This window comes from Camelina sativa, chromosome 3 (genome assembly GCF_000633955.1).
Source record: "Camelina sativa cultivar DH55 chromosome 3, Cs, whole genome shotgun sequence".
NCBI lineage: Eukaryota > Viridiplantae > Streptophyta > Magnoliopsida > Brassicales > Brassicaceae > Camelina > Camelina sativa.
In genome coordinates this window covers 5,948,478-5,971,237 of record NC_025687.1, presented here as the reverse complement: position 1 = coordinate 5,971,237, position 22,760 = coordinate 5,948,478, and the positions used below count along the sequence as shown (strand labels likewise).

Sequence of the window (22,760 nt, the reverse complement as noted above, 5' to 3'; positions counted from 1 at the left end):
TGTCTCAGTGTTTGTGCATATGTACTCAGTCTTCAGTACTTGTTTACAATACACAAAATAAAATAAAATAAATTTATGTATACTTATAGATTAGGCAAGTATTGATCAGCGTTATTCTTTTCGTCTTAGGTATTTTTATCTTTTTTTTTATAGGTATTTTTATCTTGTTTGTATAAAATTCTAGTGCACTACAAACCACCTGAATTAGGTCTTAAGTTCGTCTTTTGGAGAGACAGTCAGAAAGAAAAAGAAAATACGAGAGAGAAAGAGTAAAATAGGATCCAGTCTGAATATTATTTTTAATGCGTCATTTTTCTTTTCATATATATAACCATGCCATGACTACAAATTATTGTTTTACATGGATAGATTAATATTAAATTATCATAATCAATACAACCACCTCTTTAGCGGAAAAGAGAACTCTATATATAGTGCAAACAAAGAAAAAGTAGTTGTAGAATTTTTTTTTTTTTTTTTTATAGATGAGATATCAAACTCTGAAAATAAGTGACTTTTCTCTTAGACCAAGGATGTCGGAAAAAGAAATCGAGAGACTTTGTTAAGGGATCATATTTCACCAGACCTCGGGAATAGCGATGTGAGAGCAGGAGCTTTTTATTCTTGCATACCGCCACAGGTGTCGATGGCTCAACCATATCCTTCTGGCTCCATTTAAATAAATCACGACTCTCAACCCGAGAAGACGGACAAGAAAGCAAATCTATGGTGAAAATCTTCTCCCATGTGTCTTCGGATGGTTTTAACCTCCAAATCTCTTGAATCATCGTAACGTCTTCCCTTTTCGACATACATAAACTATTATCCAAAGTGCACATATCAATATGGTGAGGATCTGAACCAGCAATCGCCGGATTAATCTTAGACAGCAACCGAAATGTTTCGGTATGAATATCCAAAGCCACTACTTCGATTCTTGCATTATCTGGTTCCGTGAACCAATACACCGACCCGTTTGCATATGCTGGCTTTTGGTCATGATATATCCGATGACTTGGAGTGAAAGCCAAGTACCTCCAAGCATTTGCCCTAAAGTCAAAAACCTCGCACTTGGTAACTCCTTTGTTTGGACTCGAGGGATCATCATTGTATTTACCGGAATTGTACAACCACACTAATTTGTAATCAGTAGCCTTCACGAATGCTACTGATTGCACTTCTCTATTCCACTCACGGTCAGTGAGGTAATTAAACTTGTGGTTCAAAATCTGAAACCTAGCAGGAGGAAGTTGGCGGAACCACCTTGTAGCCGGATTAACAACATAGATAGAATGTGATTTTGGTGAATGTATGCAGAACAGACCATCGCAGCTTTCAGAAATTTGGTTCCGGTGGAGGAACCCTGGAGAGAAATTGATACGGGTAAAGGATAGTAGAGAAGCTGATTCCAAGCAGAATAATCTAAAACCAATGTCTGTGTCTGGACGAAGCCCTGGTCCTCGTAAGGGGTCTTCTTCGGTGACGATCATGACCTTGGGATGATCAATGCAGGCTTGCTTAGCGATCTTCAAGTGTCGCTCTTCAAAACTGCGAGACTCGATCGTCGATCTCCATTGTTTTGAGAGAGACTTGAGTCGGATTATGGCTTTGACGGGAAACCTTAAAAAGATTTCCTCTAGGACGTCGTTTGGTAAGGAAGATGGAGCCTTCACTCGCTTCTCGTTTCTTCTTCTTCGTTTCCTTATTCTTCTTCTTCTTCTCTTTCTTTGTGACGATGAAGCCATCTCCACTCGCTTCTCTGGAATGTTAATCTCTAGCTAATGGAATAATACTAAAAGTCTTTTCTTATGTCAAAACAAAAATCTTGTTCATCGAATATTAATATAGCCCAAGAGTATATAAAAATCTCTTATACTTAATTCTCAAGATTGCATCACACTTGGAAATCAATATCATAAATGGAACTAAATCAACCATTTATATATCTATATCCCTCAATCATAATCGAATCCACTTTTCCATAAGTAAGGTTTTTAATTTTTTATATTTGGCTTAGTTTTAGTAAGTAATGGGCAAGAAATACCATATTTCTATATTAAATTTATATGCATGCATGTATTCCATTTTTTTTTAACTCATATATATGATCTCGAGCAAATTTAAACCTCAAGATTCACTTTTTTTGAAAAAAATCTTATTTCATAAAAAGTACACAATCTCCACCGCTTTTGAAGATTGTGGAAAAATAACAAATTTTAGGAAACAAAAGATCAGACACGCAATAAAATTTGATATACTATATCTTTCTTTTAATTTGTAGTAGTTTCGTTCTACCTTTTTTTGTGTTATTTTTGTTTAAAATTTGGTTCCACCGCTTTGCATAGTTATTATATAGTGTCAAGATTAATTATGTATATTTGGCAAATATTTCTCCCAACAGTCACGGCTTTTGACGTACTGTACGTAGGGATAGACAAATGTGGTGTTGTTGAAAAAAATGATTAACGTAGATATATCTGAAATAGACCAGCGTTGTAATTGGTCCCACCACCGAGAGTAGTTTCGTTATGTTTGTGTCTACTTGTCATATGTTTTCCTAAGTTTGGTTAATTACATCATTGTCTTGGCTCGTGCATACCAAAAATCATTGTCTTGACTCATACCAAAAATTTGGTTCCACCGCTTTGCATAGTGATTAGTGTGAAGATTAATTATGTATGTTTGGCAAATATTTCTCCCAACAGCATTGGTTTTTGACGTCGGATCAGTAGCTTTTAAAACTAGATATTTCTCAAGTTCGATCTCAAAAAAAAACATTTTAATCTGGTGGCTTCTTTGTTTCGATAGATTTTATACTATCTATCTCTCGACTTCGTTTCTGAGAGGCAAGATGATGGTTAATACTTAATCGATGTCTCTTTGTCATGGAGTGGAACCTCTAATGTGGTGTTGTTGATAAAATGATTTACGTTAGATATATCTGAAACAGACCAGCGTTGTAAGTTGGTCGCACCCGAGGGTAGTTTCGTTTATGTTTGTGTCCACTTGTCAATATGTTAGTTGGCTTTCTTTTAGCTACCCGAAAAAAACCACAACTCTATGTTTCTAATTTCCTATAATATCGATTTTTTTTTTTTTTTTTTNCATAACTTCTTAAAGATAATATTTTATCAAATTAGAAGTCAAAGTTTTATCGGTAAAATTTTAATTTCAAAATATAAGTCAATAATAAATTTAATTATAAAATAAAAAGAAATTTATCTTATTATTTAAATTTGACTGAAAACGTACTTCAATTTTTTAGTATTAGTCTTAAAATTGTAAAAAGATCAAGGAAGGCTTTAAATATTAATGATCTGTTTAACTGTTTTTGAGCCAATTGGGTTTTTTATTCTTGGTTTAGGGAAAACATGTTTTATTAGTGAGGCAAAGCACCACACACACACGCGTTCTTCCACTTTGGTGATTTTGTAAAATTTGTCTATATTCACTTAAGGTATTTATTCCTAAAGCTGTTTTACAAATTTAATGAAAGCGACTATTTAATTTTTTTTTAATTCATTCACATACAAAAAAAACATCTCAACTCAAAGTTTTATTAATTAATAAGTACATAATTAGTTTTGTAATTAAGAAAGAATACGAATGATTCCTTCTTCAAAACTCATATGATTAATATATAATATAAATAAAGCAGCAACCGTGAAACAAAGAATCAAAAAGGCAAAACAAAAAGAGAGAAAGAAGAAGAAGTGAGACTTGTGTTCTTTTATTTTTCCTTACGGTGTTTTTATTATTAAGCTTCTGTCTTTGTCGTTTAGGTTCTTGCCTTTTTCCGATCAATCAGACCAATCCCTCCTCACTTTTAGCATCTTCTTCTTCTTCCTTCTTATTCCTCTTTCTTCTTTTCAATCGATTTCTCTTTGTTGTGATATCAAATAGAGAGAGATATGTATAATCAGTTGGCAATAGCTTCATCATCATCGTCTTCATCTTCTTCTTCCTCTTCGTACTACGAATCTTTGAAGATTTTGGAAGCTGATGTTCAACACGCTAATACTTTGTAAGTCCCTTTTCTGGGTTTCTCCTAAAGTTTAAGACTTTTTCTTTCTCTGCTTTTATTTGTTTGATTAGTTGAGAGAGTTATAAAAGTAAAGTTAGGTGAAATCTTTTGAAAAAAAAACCCTAAGCTCAGAGTTTTGTGTGTTGTTGTAATCTCTCTTCTCTATCAACATTTGGGTTATTTTAGGAAACTCCGATCACTTTTTTATAGTTTAGTTAAAGATTGTAGCTTTCACAAATTGGGATTTTCTGAAAATTTATTGTGTTAGTTTCCAGCAAATTTACAAGTTTTTTTTTTGTTTTGGGGATGAAGGTGCCTAAACTAGTTATTGCACATGTTGTGTTCGATGAATTGTGTCTGATGACAACTTTGAATTGTGTCTGATGACAAACTTTGAGCTTATTTATCTCTTCAGGGCAGAAGCTATTCCAATGGGGAAGAACAATGTGCGGCTTCAGATGAAACTGGTTCATAGTAACTTTGCTTCTTTATTACTCATCTTGCTTCGGTGGATTGATCTTTCTTCCTCCTGTCTTATTCCTCGCTACTTAAACCTCTTCCATGTTCTTGTCTACAAGGTTGGTTCTTTAAAACTCTTCTTTTGATCTCACAAATTGGCCTTCTTTTATTAGGGCTTTTGAATGTTCTGAGTATAACTATAAGCTTTTGAAAGTTTTTTCATTTTGTTGCCATCTTTTTGCTTGTATAGGTCCAGTCTGATGGACAACCTAAGCTTACCACGCATGGCAGGAAAGCTACTATTAGTGAGTTCTACGGTAAGCAAACCTGTAACCCATTGGTCACATATGTTATTATGTTTATATTTTTTGGTGGAGATGGCCGTTTCTTTTAAAAGGTTTCTCATTTTCAGTTACTTAAAATAGATCAATTTGAGACATTGGAGGCATATTGAATGGAATTGCTGTTGAATGTTTGTTTATATGAGTCTTTTTGTAGGGTTTCTTTTTGTGTCTTCATCTTTGGACCTAATAATCTCTTGTCTTTTGAAGGTGTGATACTACCATCACTTCAGCTATTGCACAGCAACTTAGATGAGTTGCAATCCGCAGACATTGGATTTGACCTTAAAAGACTTAGCAAGAAGATAACAAAAGAGGCTCGCAGTAGTCGATTCAGCAGTGCCGGGTTAGAGCGTGAAGAAGAATGCGGAATCTGTTTAGAAACTTGTACCAAAATGGTGTTGCCCAATTGCTGCCATTCTATGTGCATCAAATGCTACCGCAACTGGTACACACACACACTTTAGTTTAAATACCTTTTTAACCTGATGAAGGAGCTTTCATTTACTAAATCTTTATTGATCCTCAAATCTGCAGGAACTTGAAGTCTCAGTCCTGCCCGTTTTGTCGAGGCAGCATGAAGAGAGTGAACTCAGAGGACTTGTGGGTGCTTGCTAGTGATTACGACGTGGTGGATGCAAGGACGGTTTCAAGGGAAGATTTGTTCAGATTCTACCTCTACATCAATAGCCTTCCCAAGGATTATCCTGAAGCTCTCTTCTTGGTTTATTACGAGTACTCAAATCTGCTATAGAGTCTGGACAAACAAACGTTTTGTACAGATTTTTAGAAATTAAATGTATTGTATAGAGTGTAAAACTGTGTTAAGGCTTTTGGATGATTTGATGCAAATGCCAAAGCACTCAGCTTTTACATGCTTTATTATTGTGAATTGTGACAAGAAAAAAAGCTTGAATGCAGCAGAGAATAAAGAATAAAGATCCTTTTTTTGGGAAATCAACGAATAAAATATATATTTTCATCTTCTTCCTCTTAAACCAAACGACAGACAATCTTGAAGCAATAACGATTCACAATAACAAATGAAGAACCATCAATAAAACAGAACATAGTTTACAAATATATATGCTCGTCTCCAAAGACTGACTATTAGTAAAGAAAGTGTAGAGAAAATTGTATCAGAGTATTTGATGATATAAAGAGATAGATTTAGTAGGCAGAGTAACTTAAAAATGACATAGCTTAATAGATGCAGCAAGAGAGAGGCAAGAACATGAGGTTCTTTCTCAGTCGCCTCGTCTCCTCTTTCCATAGTCTGCATCTCTTGACCTGGACCTATGATCATCTTCTGCCATTCTTGATCTGCTTCGAGATTTCATACTAGATTGTCCTCTATCGAACTCATCAGAATCACGGTCTCTCTGCTGCTTATACTCACGGTGACTATCTTTCTCTTCACGATGACTCTTGTGTCTTCTATCACCACTGTTCTCAGACCACTCACGTTCCGAGGTGGCCCGTTCTTTATCTCGTGATGGCTTTTCTTCTTTCTCTTGGGTTTCATCTTCATACCCACCATATTCAGAACCACCCTCTTCACCACCACCTCCATTAGCCTCGCTCCACATAGCTGCTGCATGAACTCCATTCATCCCTGAGCTACCCATTGTTCCCATTCCCGTGCCAAAAAAAGCGGGATTGACGTGAGGAGCAATCCCAACCATTCCCATTGCATTAACACCAGGATAAGAATGAGGCATCCCAGGGTAAGCAAGACCTGAAAACCCTCCATAAGCACCACCCCGACCCATGAATGTTGGATCAAACCCACCAGCTCCCATCATACCCTGTGGATGCATCATACCACCAAATGCAGGACCAGCTAGTCCAGGTCCATACGGTCCAGCATTAGAACCACTAGTCATGTTGTTCACCCCTCTACCTCTCATTGCACCACCCCAGGGACCTCCACGGTTGCTCATTCCTTGGCCACCACGCGCAAATCCACCTCTCCCGTAATTTCTTCCACCATCTCCATTTTGCGTATTCATGTTGTTGTTGTTGTTGTTGTTGTTGTTACCTCTTCCCATTCCTTCATTCATAGGCCTTCTGTTTTGAATTTGGTTTTGTCCCTGGTTCCTCCCAGTGAAATTAGCTCCCATCTGCTTCAGTGTCTCAGGAGAAGCAAAGGCAACAACACATGCTTTACCGTTGAAAATATAACCATTCATTCCTTCTTTGCAAGCGGCTGCAGCAGCTGAATCATAAAACTCAACCTGACAATACCCTTTAGATTTGCCACTAACTCTCTCATCGAAAAACTTGATCTCTTTGACTCTTCCATACTGTGAAAGAATACTCTCAATCTCTGCATCCGTCGTCCACCAGTGTAACTCTCCAACAAAAAGCATGGTGTTTCCATTGTCCACAACAAATGACTGCGTAGGGCTTTTGTTCACCATTACATTCGGAATCACACTCATCTGGCTAACAGGAATCTGCTGAGCACCTTGAGGAACAGCACCATAAGAGTTATGCACAGGCAGCTCAGGCACATTCACAGCGTTACCTGAAAATCCATGGTTGTTTAACACAATAGATGTTGATCCTTGTTGAACGATTTTGTTGTTGGATTGCATATCAATATTCAACCCTTTAGCTCCAAAAGAAGATGCTTGTGGATAAACATCAGACCTTGTGTCTGGTCCACTGATTATTCCATTATGCCCTCCATCATTTCGATACTTCCCTTCAACAGTACCTCCAGATACAATCCCCATTCTCGGTTCAGCAGCAACACTAGTAGTATTCTGAGCTTGAAGACTTGCATTACCTGTACCACCGACTTGAGCTGGGGGTGGTTGAGGCGGATTATGAGCTTGGTAGAAACTCTCACCAACATTAACATCGCTATACAGATCATCGTACTCATCATCGTCTCCCATAAGTTCTTCATCCGCTAGAGCAGGTATAGTTCCGCTTCCTTGATGTAATATCTTCTGGTTACCTCCATAGTCAACGTTGTCTTCAGTCATTGGATTTAATACAAACTGGCCAGAAAATACAAGATGATTAACAAACTTAAACAATACATCCTTTCAACAGAAATTACAAATAAACATCATCCTACTAAATAACCTCCCTTGCTTGCTTTTTTTACATGAAGAAGAACTTACAAATAAATACATCCTTTCACATAAATTACAACTCTGCCAATTCAATTAGGCTGAGAGACTCTTTACAAGCAATTGATGAACATCAAAGTAGGCATGTGTCTGTGTACAATTAATTACCTCTAAGTCCGAATTAAAAGAAAAAAAAAAAAAAAAAAAAAAAAAANGGAACTTTAGCTTACAGATCTGAAATTTGGGATCTAGCTCAATTTAAACAAGGTTGTTACAAGATTTCATATATATAGAAGAGATCAAGTGTTACATACATGGATTGATTTACAATGAAGGGGATACACAAATTTTAACCCTTTCGGAAAATTTATAAATCTAATATAACAATTAGGGTTCTTACAAAAGGAAATAAACAGATCTAGGAAGAAAGTTACAGTTCAGCGAGATAGTATTTAGAAATCCTTCGAAATCGAATTGGCCTCGTGAAATCGAGGATCGAAAGGTAAAGATGAAGAAGAAGAAGAAGAAAAAAAAGCCTACGCTTGCTTACTTTTGACTCCTTTGTTGCTTCGTCTACGGAAGTTGAGATTGCGACGAGCTCCGGAACTGTAATATCCTCAAGAAACAGAGCTTAAACGAAAGAGATCGGAGGAGGAAGAGTCGCCCTTCGTGTTCTGTCTTTCTTATCCGATAGAAGAAGAAGAAGATGAAACAAATGAAAAGAAGAAGACCTTCACCGTGAATGTTAACAGTATGTCGTAACAAACTTTTTAATTTACATGTGTTTTTTTTTTAGGTTGGTTAATAAATGTGTAATGATTCTATTAATGATGTTATATGTTTCAAAAATACTTAGAATTAAAAATACAAAAGAAATGATTTTCATGTCAAATTTTAGATAATTTTCCATAAAGAAAATGATTTGTTTGTCAAATATTACACACAATAAAAAAGGATCTTTTTTTTTTTTCAACAAAGTTTGTTCACATTAATGATGTATATATACAAATTTTCACAAACGAAAATAAACTAAAATAAAGAAGCTTAGGAAAAATGGAAAAACTTCACAATAAGATCGACGATTACAAGTTCACAGACAAAAAAAAAAAAAAAAAAAAAAAAAAAAAAAAAAAAAAAAAAAAAGAAAAAAAAAAGAAAAAAAAGAAGAAAAAAGAAAAAAAAAGAAAAAAAAATGAAAAAAAATGAAAAANTACGTACTCATGAATCCTAAAGTAACTGAAAAAATGGAATATTTCAGACAAACAAACATTCACAAAGGATCTGCTGCTTTCAATACATTCCCTTGAAAATCGGATTTGTACGGCATATGCTTGCTCCATATTCCTCATACTCCTCTTTCGTTCTGCAACTCTGCACAACAACCAACAACCAAAAAAATAAAACAGAATGTTTTCAACCTGAGTTTTTTTTCTCTTGAATCTAGCGGGTCTCTAAACCTGTGGTTTCTACTTATCTTTTAACCAATTTCAATTCAACAATAACGGCACAAACAAAAAACAGCTTGTCTCTGCAATTTTAAAACCGGAAGAAGTTGTCTGCATACCGCGAAAAACTCTGGAGTTGATGATAGCACTGAACCTCCAAACCAAACTGCAAACCTCTGGACAGGATGGCTCACGACATTAACCTCCACGGGTTGAGACTGTGGTTATAAAATGTAAACTGCTTTTTAATATCAATAAAATATATCTGTTTACTTCTATTTTCCGGAACTTCTTACAAAAAAAACTTTTACCGTAATTTCACCACCAGTACGAGCATTGTTGGCAAGAACACGAGCATCAACAATCTTCTTAAGATCCCTTTGTAACCTTCTTCCGAAATCTTTGAACATGGTTGAGCCTCCGGACAACACTATATTCTGAAATTATTTCACAAATTCATTAGTACTGCGGATTGGAAATTATCTTAAAACTCTGACCAGTCTTGTGTTTCAGACCTTATATAGAGCTCTTCGTGTGTCAATTGGTGCAGACTGAATACATTTGTCTATAACAGCTGGTAACGCAGTTGTGAAGTCATTACTGTATATCTCTGGATTAAAGAAGACCTGTAACACAATATCTCAACATTACTCAATGGGTAGTATAGCATAGCAAAAGCACAGGAACAATAATGGAACTTATGTTCCATTGATTCCAATTTCTTTCTTGGTTCGGTCATACAGAGGACATTAGCTTCCAATGGGTCCAGTGGAGAAGGCTGAACACTAACTAGATAAGATTCAGTTCTAGTCGACTTCCTTTTAGCATAATCTGACTGAGTAATTACCTAATTTTAGTTTCTGAGAGAGCAGAACTTAATATCAGCACAGTTCAATTATCAGAACAAAGTGCTGAAAATATCTCATATATAACAACTTATGCACAGCTCACTGAGATACAACAAACTCAACTTGCCAAGAACTTCCTAAATTATAGTGCACAATAATGAATTTCGGACTCTGATTCATGGTACAAACCTCGGGTCCAAGGAATCGTTCATATCCCACATCACAAGTGTATGGTGCACCAGTCTTTGGCTTAACACCTTTCCATTGTTTGATATACTTTGCTGGTTCTTTGTCATGTTTATTAAACTCCTGCAACCAAATGAATGTTCAGAGATCTTTATCATTTTTCCTTCCTGAATTCAGTGTCAAACGATTTTTCAGCTATACAGGCCAGTAATCAATTATTAAAAAGAGTAGATATTATCTGACTTAAACATTCACCACTAAGCATTACCTTTACAATGTCTGAGCAAGTGTAGCAGTACATTTCCTTCACTTTACGGGCTACATTGAATGAATCTTCTGGCGGTATATTCTCACCTCTTTCCTACAGTAAACATTAAAATGCGAAGTTCCATGAACGTTAAACCAGTTTTATAGAAATAAATAGCCTCTCTAAGTATATGACCACAACATCTAACACATAAAAAAAAAGATGACGAGCTATCATACATCACAAAACTTGTTCTTTTTACTCATATAACCACTTATGTACCTTTAAATCTAAAATCTTACAGAGAAAGATTAAAAATCATCTACAAAAGAAGACCAATGCTATATATTAAGATATAAGTGCATACCCGCATGAGTTGCTGAATAAATAGGGTGACATCTTTGCCAGCAATTGGAATTGACTTGATACAGCTTCCGATAACATAACCTTCTGCAACAGGTACAACATGAGTTGCCCCATCTCCAACATCTACTACAACCCCTGTCATCTCACACTAAGAGGAACTGTAAGTCAAATTACGAGGCGAGCATAACAAGAGAACATGTTTAATATTTGCTAAATCCCGTAAAGCTAAGAAATTGCCTAAATATTAGAGGAGTTACACTAACAGACTTTTGTAACTCAACCGAAATAGAGTAAAAACCTTCAAGTATTGTCTACATGGAAACCAAATACATTGTCCAGCAACTCAAATTTAAGGATTCATACAGTAAACAAGCAAAGTTAACAGCAAGTAATCTCATACATATCATCTTATCCCAGCAAACAACTTAAATACTTCTAGAAAAAGAAATGTGGGACATACCTTAGATGTAGTGTACCCAGCAGCAAGTGCAAGAACTGAATTAACAGCAATGTAAAGCCCGGGAACATTAAAAGTCTCAAACAAAATCTCTCCAGTGTATTCTCTACTTTCAGGAGGAGTAAGAGGACTCTCAGTAAGAAGAAAATAATGATCCTCTGGATCACATCTCAAATAATTGAAAATACACTGCTGCCAATATCTTTCCATAGCATCCCAATCCTCAACTTGACCATGCTCAATAGGATAATGAAGGTTATGCGTACTACTAGACCGCGATTTCGCAAGTGCTTCATCTCCGATATAGAAATCGAGATCAGCAGCAACTCCAGCGTTGTGCTGTGTTTGCCAAGTTGCCTTAGAAGAACTCTTGGATTGATTCAAAAAGGACTCGTTAACTGCAACTACTGTTGGTAGAATAAAACATGGCTCTACATTACCAGCAAACCCCATTTTAGTATACCTGCAACATACACACACAGAGCACAAATGAATGAATCTAGGAAAAAGAAGAAGATCTGGATGCAGCATTTCATCAAACACGTTAAGTTCATAAAACCAATCAAACGTATGAAATTGAAACGTACCCAGTTCCATTGTCGATGACAACAGCAGGTCGAGAAGTCGGATCCATTAGATGTAAACTACGACGGTGAAGGATCTGTGACTCGGGGATCCAATTAAAGATCGATTTATCGCTACCCTTAAAAAAAATTCCCGATCGAACCCTAAGCTTGCTTGCTTCTGGCTCCTTCCGTCAACGGAAGTTGAGTTTCTGACAAGCTTAACGCGTAATGTTCTCACTGTGAGAAACAATGTAGTAAGGGGGAGAGAAAAAAATATATATTTTGATTTTCCCGGAAAAGAAGAGAGAAACTTGTGAAATTCAGGGGAACCTCAGATCATTGAAAAAGTCGCCGTCGTCGATTTGTACTTTAAATTATTATCGTCTGAGGTTTTTTCAGATAGATAAAAACAAAATGGTTCACTGTTTTAAAAATTTGGCTTCGTCCTTCCTTATGTTAGTTAGGTGGTGAACTCGATTTAACTAAACCAAACCGACTTAATAACCAAGTCTGATCTATAAACCAATCAAGTTTCAATAAAATTGAACCATGCTGGTCACAAATTACGCTAGAAAATTGAAAATTGATACTATATGTAAGCGAATTATAGAGTTTGGTTCCAAATAATTATAACGTTTGGTAATAAGAAAACTTAAAAAGGGACATAACATAGATAAAAGTAAATCTGGACTAATTATTTTTCATTACAAATATTGGTTGGTTTATTACTCACAGTCACAGGTGAATCACATTTGGGAACTTGAAAAATATGAGAGGTAATGGTAATACACATAATTTTATCGATATTATAAGTACCATTGATTATAGGATGTGTAGTCAAAGAAAAGACGAAAAACAAACTTAGATCTCAAGTGATAACGACGCTTGAACGACCGGCAAAACCCATGAGAACTTCAAGATCTAAAAAATGGTTCCTCGTCATCAGAAACACACACATGTGGTTACACTCCAACATCCGGAAAACTGATTAGTTAGGTATAGGCTTACATTGTGGTTACACACTCCAAGAAAAGTCAATGAAAATGGATTTTGTGGAATTCGTTAGAAATTTTATAAAACACACTCAAAATCTAAATTTCCTAACCACTTTTATTCGGTATGAAAAATGATTTTTTTTTATCCATACATGTCAGAATCATTAGCAACCTTTATAAATCAATTAAATGCCCGTAGAAAATCAGAATTATTTTTATTGTACACTTAAGATAAACCCCACATAAAGAGAGAGAGAGATACAGTAATAGGATCCATCATCCTAATATAGCCCTTGTCCTTCCTTACCCTTATTTTATTAAAAAAGTTCTCTATATTCATTATTCAATTAAAAAAATTATATCCGATATTTCTCACAACACTTAAATAATACAATTTTTTTTTTTTTTGACAAATTTTCATCATAAAATACATCATTGAATATTCATTCATTAGTACGAATATTTTGGTAACTGAGACCAACATATTAAAAAAAAAAAAGAAAAAAACACAGTACCATTTGGTAGTTTATTTTGTTGCTGTTTCAAATAGTAATTTTTTTTTAATACATAATCTAATCCTCTAACTAGGATTGGTCCAAAGATAACACCAATTATGTTGACTCAGAGCATTAATAGTAATTTAATAATTACCTTTCTTTTTTTTTTTAGTTTCATGATTTTTAAACGAGTCAGAGAGAGATGCTCCCCTCTTCTCTCTTCTCTCTTCTCTCTTCTCTCTCTCTCTCTTCTACTTTGCACTCTCTGCAACACTGCACAAACACAAAAATATTTACTGACCACAGCCTTAAATTGGATCTGTGACCCCCCCTCCCTCTCTCTCTCTGACAACCTCCATTATACCACTCTCTCTCTCTTCTTCATTGCTCTCTCTCTCTCTCTCTCTCTCTGCTTCTCGCTGGAAACTCTTAAAGATTGATTCATCGATCCGCATCACCGGATCTCGATTCTTCAACTGTAGAGCTCGATCTCTGTTTTTTTTTTTTTTTTTTTTTTGGTTGAGATCAATGTTGTTTTTGATTTGANCGTAGGAGTTGTTTTTTTTTTGAGATCAATGTTGTTTTTGACTTGATTGTTTGTGAGAGACTATGAATCCTCTTTGCTGCATTGCTCCGGTTTCGATTGATGAACGGACTAATCCTGTGGTTGCCAAATCATCTGCTAATAATCATCATCCTCATCAGTCTCAGTTAGGGTTTGAATCTCTTCCGGCGACGAAATCGGGTACTAACCATGCCTCTAAGCCTTCGTTTTCGACTCAGGCTTCTTGGATAAGTCAAGATCAGCTTGAGAGACTCTCTTCTGAAACAGCAGACGACGAGGCCAAAGATGCTTCTTCTTCTTCTTCTTCTAAAGGAGGTTTCTTCTTTGGGAATGGCGTCGGTGTTGGAGCTGGAGTCGCTGGGATTATGTATAAGTGGGTTAACTATGGGAAAGGGTGGAGAGCTAGATGGTTTGAGTTGGAAGATGGTGTTTTGTCGTATTATAAGATCCATGGACCTGATAAGATTGTGATGAATCCTTCTAGGGAGAAAGGTGTTAGGGTGATCGGTGAGGAATCTGTTAGATACATTAGGAAAGCTAGCTGTGGTAGTGGCAGTAGCAACAAGCTTGGAGCTTCTTCTGCTTCAAGGCCTTGTAAACCATTTGGAGAAATACATTTGAAGGTTTCTTCAATTCGTGCGAGCAAGTCTGATGACAAAAGGCTTGCTATATTTACTGGTACTAAGACTCTTCATTTACGTTGTGTATCGAGAGATAATAGAGCAGCCTGGGTAGAAGCTTTGCAGGTGGCCAAGGATCTTTTCCCTAGAGTTCCCAGTGGTGACATCCTACCTTCGGATGATGCGGTTGTTTCTACCGACAAGTTGCGTGAAAAGTTACTGCAGGAAGGCGTTGGTGAGGCTGTTGTAAAAGATTGTGAAGCCATTATGCTTTCGGAAGTTTCTGTGTTGCAGAATCGGTTGAAGGTTCTCTCACATAAACATATTATACTACTGGATACACTGAGACAGTTAGAGGTATGTTTTAGTTCTTCCCTATGCACACATTATATTATATGGACCTATTAATCTCGAATTTTTACAATTTTTTGGATGAAAGTTAGATGTTTCTTGCAGCTATAGAATCTGGTTTTTATTTATTCATATCACTGCAATTTCACATTGTGATCATATTACACTACCAGCCTCCTGTTTGTTGTCTGCTTCACTTGGTATATAGTTTTTCAGATTCAAAGTGAAAAACAATTGATTTCGTTTTCTAAAAATCATTTTGCAGTCTGAAAAAATTGAGCTGGAAACTACTGTTGTTGATGAAACAAAGGAGCATGACTCTTGCTGTGGACAGGGAAGACGATATAGTGGTCAGTTACGTTATATAATTTGTGCAACTGAATGTTTTAATTTATATATGGAATTGAACGATCAGAATTCTCACCGATGGTAAGTTCTTACTTGACTCAGTTGAGACAGATTTTAAGTTCTAACATAATTGTTGTCCAACAGATTTCTATTCAGTCATGTCAGAGGTATCTGCTAGCGATTCTGAGGCAGACAATGAAAGTCAGGATGGAGCAGATGTTGAATCTGATGAAGATGATGTACCTTTCTTTGATACAAATGATATCCTATCAGCCGACGCACTGAGAAGTGCTTCTTATCGTAGCAGAGAAGCTGAAGGAAATGGATCTATCTACGATAAAGATCCCTTCTTTTCTGATCGCTTGCAAGTTCCAGTTAGGATTCCGCAGTATCCATATGTCAGAAGAAGGGATAATTTACCGGAGCCAAAAGAGAAGGAAAAGCCAGTTGGAGTATGGTCAATCATCAAAGAGAACATTGGCAAAGACTTGTCTGGGGTTTGTCTACCCGTATATTTTAATGAACCACTCTCATCTCTGCAGAAGTGCTTTGAGGATTTGGAGTACTCATACTTGATAGACAGAGCACTTGAGTGGGGGAAGCAGGTCAGGTCATTCAGCCTATTTCAAAATACCCGTAACAATATATTGCGGGGCTAACAGTCTTTTCTTATTTCAGGGTAATGAGTTGATGAGGCTTCTAAACATTGCAGCGTTTGCTGTATCTGGCTATGCATCCACGGAAGGCAGGCAATGCAAACCTTTTAATCCTCTACTTGGTGAGACCTACGAAGCTGATTATCCAGATAAAGGACTTCGTTTCTTCTCTGAGAAGGCAAGTCAACGCATTTCCCTCTTTTTACTACAAGAGTTGTATTGGGAAATCATGCGTGAAATGTGGATATAACGTTACATTAGATTATCTTTCTAATCTATTGAACATATATAATTCTCTTGTTCAGGTGAGTCATCATCCTATGATTGTCGCTTGCCATTGTGAGGGACAAGGTTGGAATTTCTGGGGAGACTCAAATATCAAAGGAAAATTTTGGGGGCGGTCAATCCAGCTTGACCCTGTGGGTGTCTTGACATTAAGATTTGATGATGGTGAGATATATCAATGGAGCAAGGTTACCACTTCCATATACAACATCATCCTTGGTAAACTTTACTGCGATCATTATGGAACCATGCGGATCAAAGGCGGTGGCAATTATTCCTGCCGGTTGAAGTTCAAGGAGCAGTCAGTCATAGATCGAAACCCTCGTCAGGTAGTAGAATAGAATGGTTTTTAATTTTCTCTTTCTGCCGTATGAAACCGGCCTCTAATGGAATTTGGTAATGCAGGTTCATGGGTTTGTGCAAGACAACAGAACTGGGGAGAAAGTAGCTATACTGATAGGCAAATGGGATGAAGCAATGTACTATGTATTGGGAGATCCGACTACAAAACCAAAGGGATATGATCCAATGACAGAAGCGGTGTTACTGTGGGAAAGAGACAAATCTCCTACGAAAACAAGATACAATCTCTCCCCTTTTGCAATCTCTCTCAATGAGATAACTCCAGGGATGATAGAAAAATTGCCTCCAACAGATTCAAGACTGAGACCAGACCAAAGACACCTAGAAAACGGTGAATATGAGTCAGCAAATGCCGAGAAACTAAGACTTGAACAGTTACAGAGACAGGTACAAAATTTATAGGAAAATTTGTTGATCTTGAATATATTACATAATTGTGCATGAGCATGGTAAGTAGCATAGGACTAAATGTAGAAGAGTGTACCGTTTGTGTGTTGCAGGCAAGGAGGCTGCAGGAGAAAGGATGGAAGCCAAGATGGTTTGAAAAGGATGAAGAAGGGAATTATCGGTATCTAGGAGGTTACTGGGAAGCAAGAGAGAAGAAAGAATGGGATAGAATCACTGACATTTTCAAGAAGCAGCAACAGCGTAACACGCTCTCATCTTCATCAACCTTTCTTTAATCATCTATCCTCCCATGTCTTTTGTTTTATTTTGTTTTGATAATTTAATACATGTAGAAAGATCTTCACCATTCCCTCATTGTGCTTCTGTGAAAATTTGGCCGGAACCTTTGTTGGTGTGTGTGTGTATCTGTAGATGTCAAAGAGACTTATTATTGGAAATGAATGAATTTTTTCCTTCAGAATTCCAATTTTCAGTTTGGAAATACGGATAATTTGAACAATAGTGGTAAAAACCAAGAAGTATCCAAACATAAGTCATGGTAAAAAAGGAACAAAAATAGGAATTTATAAAACAGTTAGTTCCACTGTATATAAAACATATGGTGACAGGAACGACAGACCTTATCAAAACTGCAGACATAGGACATAACATAAATTATGCAACAACAAAAAAGAACCAAACAAAACTGCGACCAGTATTGAGACAGAAGAATCAAGAGTTTTGGTCCATTTGATCACTTCCAAGCTTTCCTTCCTCTAAACTGGCTTCCACTGAGGCTATTCTTCATTTTCTTGGTTCGCTTTGATTTCCCAGCCTTTGATCTTATTGCAGCAAGAGGCATATTCTTCCTGTGCTCCTTCTGTTTATTGCTTGATCCTCCAGTCTTCTTCTGTTTGACGGCAGCCCTGGCTTGGTATTTCCCTCGGTCCTCCCTTCCAGCTTTAACTAATTCCAGTCTTTGCTCTTTTGTTAGCTTATGCCTTATGTGAGCCTGTTGAAGAGTTTAAATCAGTTAGCATCAAATATCTCACCCGAGTATGCCAAACATTTTTGTGACTAAAAATGGAGCTTCTTATTAGCAACAACTTACTTCAAGCTTGGCTGGATCAACTCGCTTCTTACTTAGCTGATCCGAATCCGGAACCTTGAATCCTTTTCTAGCCAGTGCAATTTTTGCTTCCTTCTTTGTCTGTATGCGACACACAAATCAGTAACAACATTTGGTATGTACCAAACAGAATGAAGAACCTACAAAAAGAGAAAGGGTTTAATATCTTGAGCATACCTGAAGTTCTTTGATTTTTCGGAAGTCTTCATTCGAAAGTATGCCATCACTTTCATCAAAAGATGGTTTCTCGTTCTTTGCTTCTGCGAATCTCTTGAGTGCTCGTAGGCTTGTATCAGCAGAAAGAAGATTCGCATCAAAATCCACAATCTTCCTCTTCGTCCCCTTTGCTTTCTCTTCGTTTCCACTATCTTCTCCAGAAGAATCAGAAGCTTCTCCATCGTCGTCTTCACTTTCCATCTCCTCATTTTCCGAATCTGCATCAGCTTCATCACTGTCATTCATCTCTTCGTCTTCGTCACCTCCTATTGAGGTATCAATATCACTATCATCTTCTTCAGCTTTGTCCTCGCTTCCACAATCATCAGGTATCAGCTCCTGCTCAGCATCATCGCCGCTAGGCAACTCCGTGTCATCATCATCTTGATCATCATCAGAGCCACTCTCATGATCACTTTCTTGCAATAATTCAACATTGGGAACATTGCTGAAGACATTAGCCTCTCCATATTATTTAGGTTTGACAACAGTAGCTCCAGGACGGCCACGATCTTTTTTCACCAGAAGCGAAGGATTGATCTAAAATTACAGAACGCAATTCTCAATTAACCAGATACACCTATAATTTTGTTCAAACCAACAAATTAAATGCTTCTGCTACCTCTCTGAACAATGCTATAAGGGAACGAGCTGCAGCTGAGATGGCTTTTTCATGGGACTTCTTATACAGAGCAAGATCTTGCAGCAATTCTTCCGTCATCAACTGTAGATCAAGAGGAAAACAAAGAGAAGCAAAAACACAGTTCAGACGAAACAGGTTTGATGCTGGCTAACTACTTTTATATTAGACCAAGAGACAGAGCCAAGAACTAGTTACATCGTGAATCCTGAGGCACATTTCTCGTACCACATTAAGTCCGACAGCAATAGCCTGGTTAAGAAAAAATGAAACAATGAATTGAAAAGGAAAAATTTCAATGATAAAGTAAGATTTCTAGTTATATCCCTTGATGTGAGGAAACTTGAAATCGCACCTCAGGACGTGAACGATCGTGTACAAACTGATTCACTATTTGCTTGAACAGTGGCTCCACGGCATTAGAAGGAACCTGCTCGAAATAATAATATAATTAGAAGCAGGACTGAAGAATGAGAAAAATAATCATGTGTTTAACGTGGAAATGTTTCTATACCCCATCGTGGCAAGACTGAACTGCTGCTGCAAGTATTTGTGTAATGTCCTTTACATGCGGCTGCATTTAGAAAACTGATATTGATCAAATTTCAGTTAGCAGAAGAAATTATGAAGAGGGTAAGGAAGCAGATCATACCATAGCATAGTTCTGAAGAAAAGAATAGAAACTTAGTAAATGCAACTTGTGAAGACCAATTGTGCGAGCAATAACTTTAATCATCATCAACCTGGTCTGCAAATTAATGAGATTATCAGAGAACAGGAAACCTAATCAAAAGTTAGTTAGCTCATATATGTTTCTATTAGAATAGATGAAGCGGTTTAAAATATAAGATTTTCATTTTTGATTATGAAAACAGGGAGAATTACCTCAGCACGTTCACCAGTGCCCTTTATGGTCTGAAGACGGGAAAACAATTTCTCCGCAAATTTCTGTAAAAAAAGTAAACATTCAATCATAGCTACTTCCATACCATTATGATTGCACTACACAAAGCTAAGAAATGAACCTGAGCATCGTTTAAATGATTAAGAGGTGAAAATGCTGAAGTGGTGTTCTCAGACGACGAACGCTGCTTTCTTTTGATACTTTTCACTGCACGCTGCAGTTTTGCTTGCTTTTTCTTCTTGCTAGAGGATGTACCTTTGTTGTTTGCCTTACATTCAAACGGGAAAATATTAAATAAACTAACCCAAAACAGTTTCCCTAAATACTAAAGCTCCATGATATCATATAAACATCACCTAATTTCATACTGGTTTAAAAACTGAGATGATATAGACAACAATAAAGGTGGAAACATTCATCAACAACTAGTAAGCGTCTACTTTCATATTCTCCGATAAAAATATCCATGAGTATGAAATGTTGTTTTACCTTGTAAACAGCCTGTCGATTAATCACAACTTGAGATATTTTCTTTGTCTCCTCGTCATCATCGCTTTCAGCATCACTATCGTCATCATCGTCAATGTTCTCATAGTCAAGAANATGAGATTATCAGAGAACAGGAAACCTAATCAAAAGTTAGTTAGCTCATATATGTTTCTATTAGAATAGATGAAGCGGTTTAAAATATAAGATTTTCATTTTTGATTATGAAAACAGGGAGAATTACCTCAGCACGTTCACCAGTGCCCTTTATGGTCTGAAGACGGGAAAACAATTTCTCCGCAAATTTCTGTAAAAAAAGTAAACATTCAATCATAGCTACTTCCATACCATTATGATTGCACTACACAAAGCTAAGAAATGAACCTGAGCATCGTTTAAATGATTAAGAGGTGAAAATGCTGAAGTGGTGTTCTCAGACGACGAACGCTGCTTTCTTTTGATACTTTTCACTGCACGCTGCAGTTTTGCTTGCTTTTTCTTCTTGCTAGAGGATGTACCTTTGTTGTTTGCCTTACATTCAAACGGGAAAATATTAAATAAACTAACCCAAAACAGTTTCCCTAAATACTAAAGCTCCATGATATCATATAAACATCACCTAATTTCATACTGGTTTAAAAACTGAGATGATATAGACAACAATAAAGGTGGAAACATTCATCAACAACTAGTAAGCGTCTACTTTCATATTCTCCGATAAAAATATCCATGAGTATGAAATGTTGTTTTACCTTGTAAACAGCCTGTCGATTAATCACAACTTGAGATATTTTCTTTGTCTCCTCGTCATCATCGCTTTCAGCATCACTATCGTCATCATCGTCAATGTTCTCATAGTCAAGAAGGAATCGAAGGGCAGAAATCATTATCCTGAAATATACCAAAAGAAGTTAGTAACTTAACTAACGAAAAAATCATATCAACATGCTCCAGAGTTAAGACAAAAGGGATATACCTAGGTGAAGTATGAAAGCAGGCTTCACAGATTGCAATTGCAACTCTTTCATTCCTATCACCAAGCCAGATCTTTTTCTTGTGTAGCGCACAAAGAGTAGCAAGTGCTCTCTTAGCCTTTGCTTCATCTTCTAGCTACAAACAAAAAACACACCAAGCTTAACTACCATCTTGGCATCTTGTAAAAATCGCACTATAAGTCTTTACGCAATGCCATGAAACAAAGGGAATGAGAAACGATCTTACCTCCAACATAGAGATAACAATCTTCTGAAGTGATTTGTGCTTGGGATCAGTGGGACTCATCTTACGAATGGTTTGAACAATATGAGAAAAAGCAAGAGTCCGCAGGTTTTTGTCACCAAGAGTCTGAATATCCAGAAATAAAGCCAGCAAATCCTCGATGACAAGACTCTAATCACACCACAGAGAAGAAACCATTCAAAATGTTTAAACTTTAAACACAACCCACAAATGAACTCAATCACAACAAATTCAGAAATGACACTTCTCTCCAATCAAAAGCACAAACCTTTCGATTCATTAGAAGAATCAGAGCTTGAGCAACATGGTTTCGAAGACCCGAGGGCATTGCCAAGCACGAAGTGCGGAGCAAATCAGTCAATTGAGCTGGAAACGCGGCGAGTTGCTTCGGGTAAAAGGGAGTAACGTGAGCTAGAAACATGGCACGGTCGCCGAGTTCTTTGGCAACAGAAGGGTCAGAGCCAATGCCAACAACAGAGGAAAAACTGAGAGCTCCTTGTTGCTTGAAGAGATCGACGGAGGTTAAGAACTGTTTGTAAATCAACTGGAGCTCCGTTTCGTAACCTTCTGGGTCACGTTTGATTTTACCTTGAAGGATAAGAAGGCTGACATTCTCGGAGCTCCGGCCAGATGCCTTTAAGGATTCCGGCGTTAAACCTAGAGATCCGACCATTGTCGGAGGTTTTGGGAGAGAGAATGAAACCCTAAAAATAAAATTGAGACTTTTGATTTTATACTTTAGGTTTAGATAGTTATTGAACCAGACCGGTTCAGGTTTTGATAGTCTTTGGTTATGTACGGTTATTTACCAAGTTTTGCATTTGAAATGCAATGCAACACAGAATTTAGTCAATTTAAAAGTCAACAGATTTGTTTTTTTTANACCACAGAGAAGAAACCATTCAAAATGTTTAAACTTTAAACACAACCCACAAATGAACTCAATCACAACAAATTCAGAAATGACACTTCTCTCCAATCAAAAGCACAAACCTTTCGATTCATTAGAAGAATCAGAGCTTGAGCAACATGGTTTCGAAGACCCGAGGGCATT

At 36.8% G+C, this 22,760-nt stretch overlaps 6 protein-coding genes across 7 annotated transcripts; 2 read left to right on the top strand and 4 right to left on the bottom strand.

Moving 5' to 3' along the window:
- On the bottom strand, nt 480–1,938 carry LOC104772129 (putative F-box/kelch-repeat protein At1g13200). Its single transcript, XM_010496777.2, has 2 exons — nt 1,927–1,938; nt 480–1,778 (listed from the first exon to the last, which is right to left on the bottom strand). Exons 1-2 carry the CDS (start codon nt 1,936–1,938, stop codon nt 480–482), a joined length of 1,311 nt encoding a protein of 436 aa, XP_010495079.2.
- LOC104772120 lies at nt 3,690–5,706 on the top strand. Its single transcript, XM_010496771.2, has 5 exons — nt 3,690–4,024; nt 4,440–4,602; nt 4,734–4,800; nt 5,035–5,272; nt 5,362–5,706. Exons 1-5 carry the CDS (start codon nt 3,912–3,914, stop codon nt 5,576–5,578), a joined length of 798 nt encoding a protein of 265 aa, XP_010495073.1. The 5' UTR covers nt 3,690–3,911; the 3' UTR covers nt 5,579–5,706.
- On the bottom strand, nt 5,855–8,683 carry LOC104772110 (cleavage and polyadenylation specificity factor subunit 6-like). Of its 2 annotated transcripts, none has more exons than XM_019243430.1 (2): nt 8,451–8,683; nt 5,855–7,835 (listed from the first exon to the last, which is right to left on the bottom strand). In XM_019243430.1, exon 2 carries the CDS (start codon nt 7,818–7,820, stop codon nt 6,072–6,074), a length of 1,749 nt encoding a protein of 582 aa, XP_019098975.1. In that variant the 5' UTR covers nt 7,821–7,835; nt 8,451–8,683; the 3' UTR covers nt 5,855–6,071. The 2 variants fall into 2 exon arrangements, with proteins under 2 accessions (XP_019098975.1, XP_010495063.1); XM_010496761.2 differs by having other exon boundaries at nt 8,461–8,681.
- LOC104772099 (actin-related protein 3-like) lies at nt 9,128–12,433 on the bottom strand. The gene is made up of 9 exons (XM_010496749.1): nt 12,047–12,433; nt 11,463–11,922; nt 11,004–11,150; nt 10,658–10,750; nt 10,393–10,512; nt 9,871–9,981; nt 9,667–9,792; nt 9,475–9,573; nt 9,128–9,281 (listed from the first exon to the last, which is right to left on the bottom strand). The coding sequence occupies exons 1-9, from the start codon at nt 12,091–12,093 to the stop codon at nt 9,201–9,203; spliced, it is 1,284 nt and encodes a 427-aa protein (XP_010495051.1). The 5' UTR covers nt 12,094–12,433; the 3' UTR covers nt 9,128–9,200.
- On the top strand, nt 14,058–17,573 carry LOC104772089 (oxysterol-binding protein-related protein 1D-like). Its single transcript, XM_010496740.2, has 7 exons — nt 14,058–15,059; nt 15,319–15,403; nt 15,546–16,006; nt 16,080–16,235; nt 16,363–16,671; nt 16,748–17,092; nt 17,206–17,573. The coding sequence occupies exons 1-7, from the start codon at nt 14,127–14,129 to the stop codon at nt 17,386–17,388; spliced, it is 2,472 nt and encodes an 823-aa protein (XP_010495042.1). The 5' UTR covers nt 14,058–14,126; the 3' UTR covers nt 17,389–17,573.
- On the bottom strand, nt 17,645–22,414 carry LOC104772079 (protein SDA1 homolog). The gene is given in 14 exon segments (XM_010496731.2): nt 17,645–18,104; nt 18,204–18,302; nt 18,399–18,977; nt 19,060–19,161; nt 19,276–19,329; nt 19,433–19,507; nt 19,592–19,651; nt 19,730–19,825; nt 20,712–20,774; nt 20,852–20,998; nt 21,220–21,358; nt 21,444–21,577; nt 21,689–21,856; nt 21,975–22,414. Coding segments are annotated over 14 exon segments (2,379 nt in total). The 5' UTR covers nt 22,380–22,414; the 3' UTR covers nt 17,645–17,846.

Coding starts and splice junctions, on each gene's coding strand:
- LOC104772120 (XM_010496771.2), top strand. CDS start 3,912: ATGTATAATCAGTTGGCAATAGCTTCATCATCATCGTCTTCATCTTCT. Junction 4,025..4,439: donor GTTCAACACGCTAATACTTT/GTAAGTCCCTTT, acceptor TTATCTCTTCAG/GGCAGAAGCTATTCCAATGG. Junction 4,603..4,733: donor TCCATGTTCTTGTCTACAAG/GTTGGTTCTTTA, acceptor TTGCTTGTATAG/GTCCAGTCTGATGGACAACC.
- LOC104772110 (XM_019243430.1), bottom strand. CDS start 7,820: ATGACTGAAGACAACGTTGACTATGGAGGTAACCAGAAGATATTACAT.
- LOC104772099 (XM_010496749.1), bottom strand. CDS start 12,093: ATGGATCCGACTTCTCGACCTGCTGTTGTCATCGACAATGGAACTGG. Junction 9,982..10,392: donor AACGATTCCTTGGACCCGAG/GTTTGTACCATG, acceptor ATTGTGTTACAG/GTCTTCTTTAATCCAGAGAT. Junction 9,574..9,666: donor GTACTGGTGGTGAAATTACG/GTAAAAGTTTTT, acceptor TTATAACCACAG/TCTCAACCCGTGGAGGTTAA.
- LOC104772089 (XM_010496740.2), top strand. CDS start 14,127: ATGAATCCTCTTTGCTGCATTGCTCCGGTTTCGATTGATGAACGGACT. Junction 16,236..16,362: donor TTCGTTTCTTCTCTGAGAAG/GCAAGTCAACGC, acceptor TCTCTTGTTCAG/GTGAGTCATCATCCTATGAT. Junction 16,672..16,747: donor TAGATCGAAACCCTCGTCAG/GTAGTAGAATAG, acceptor TTGGTAATGCAG/GTTCATGGGTTTGTGCAAGA.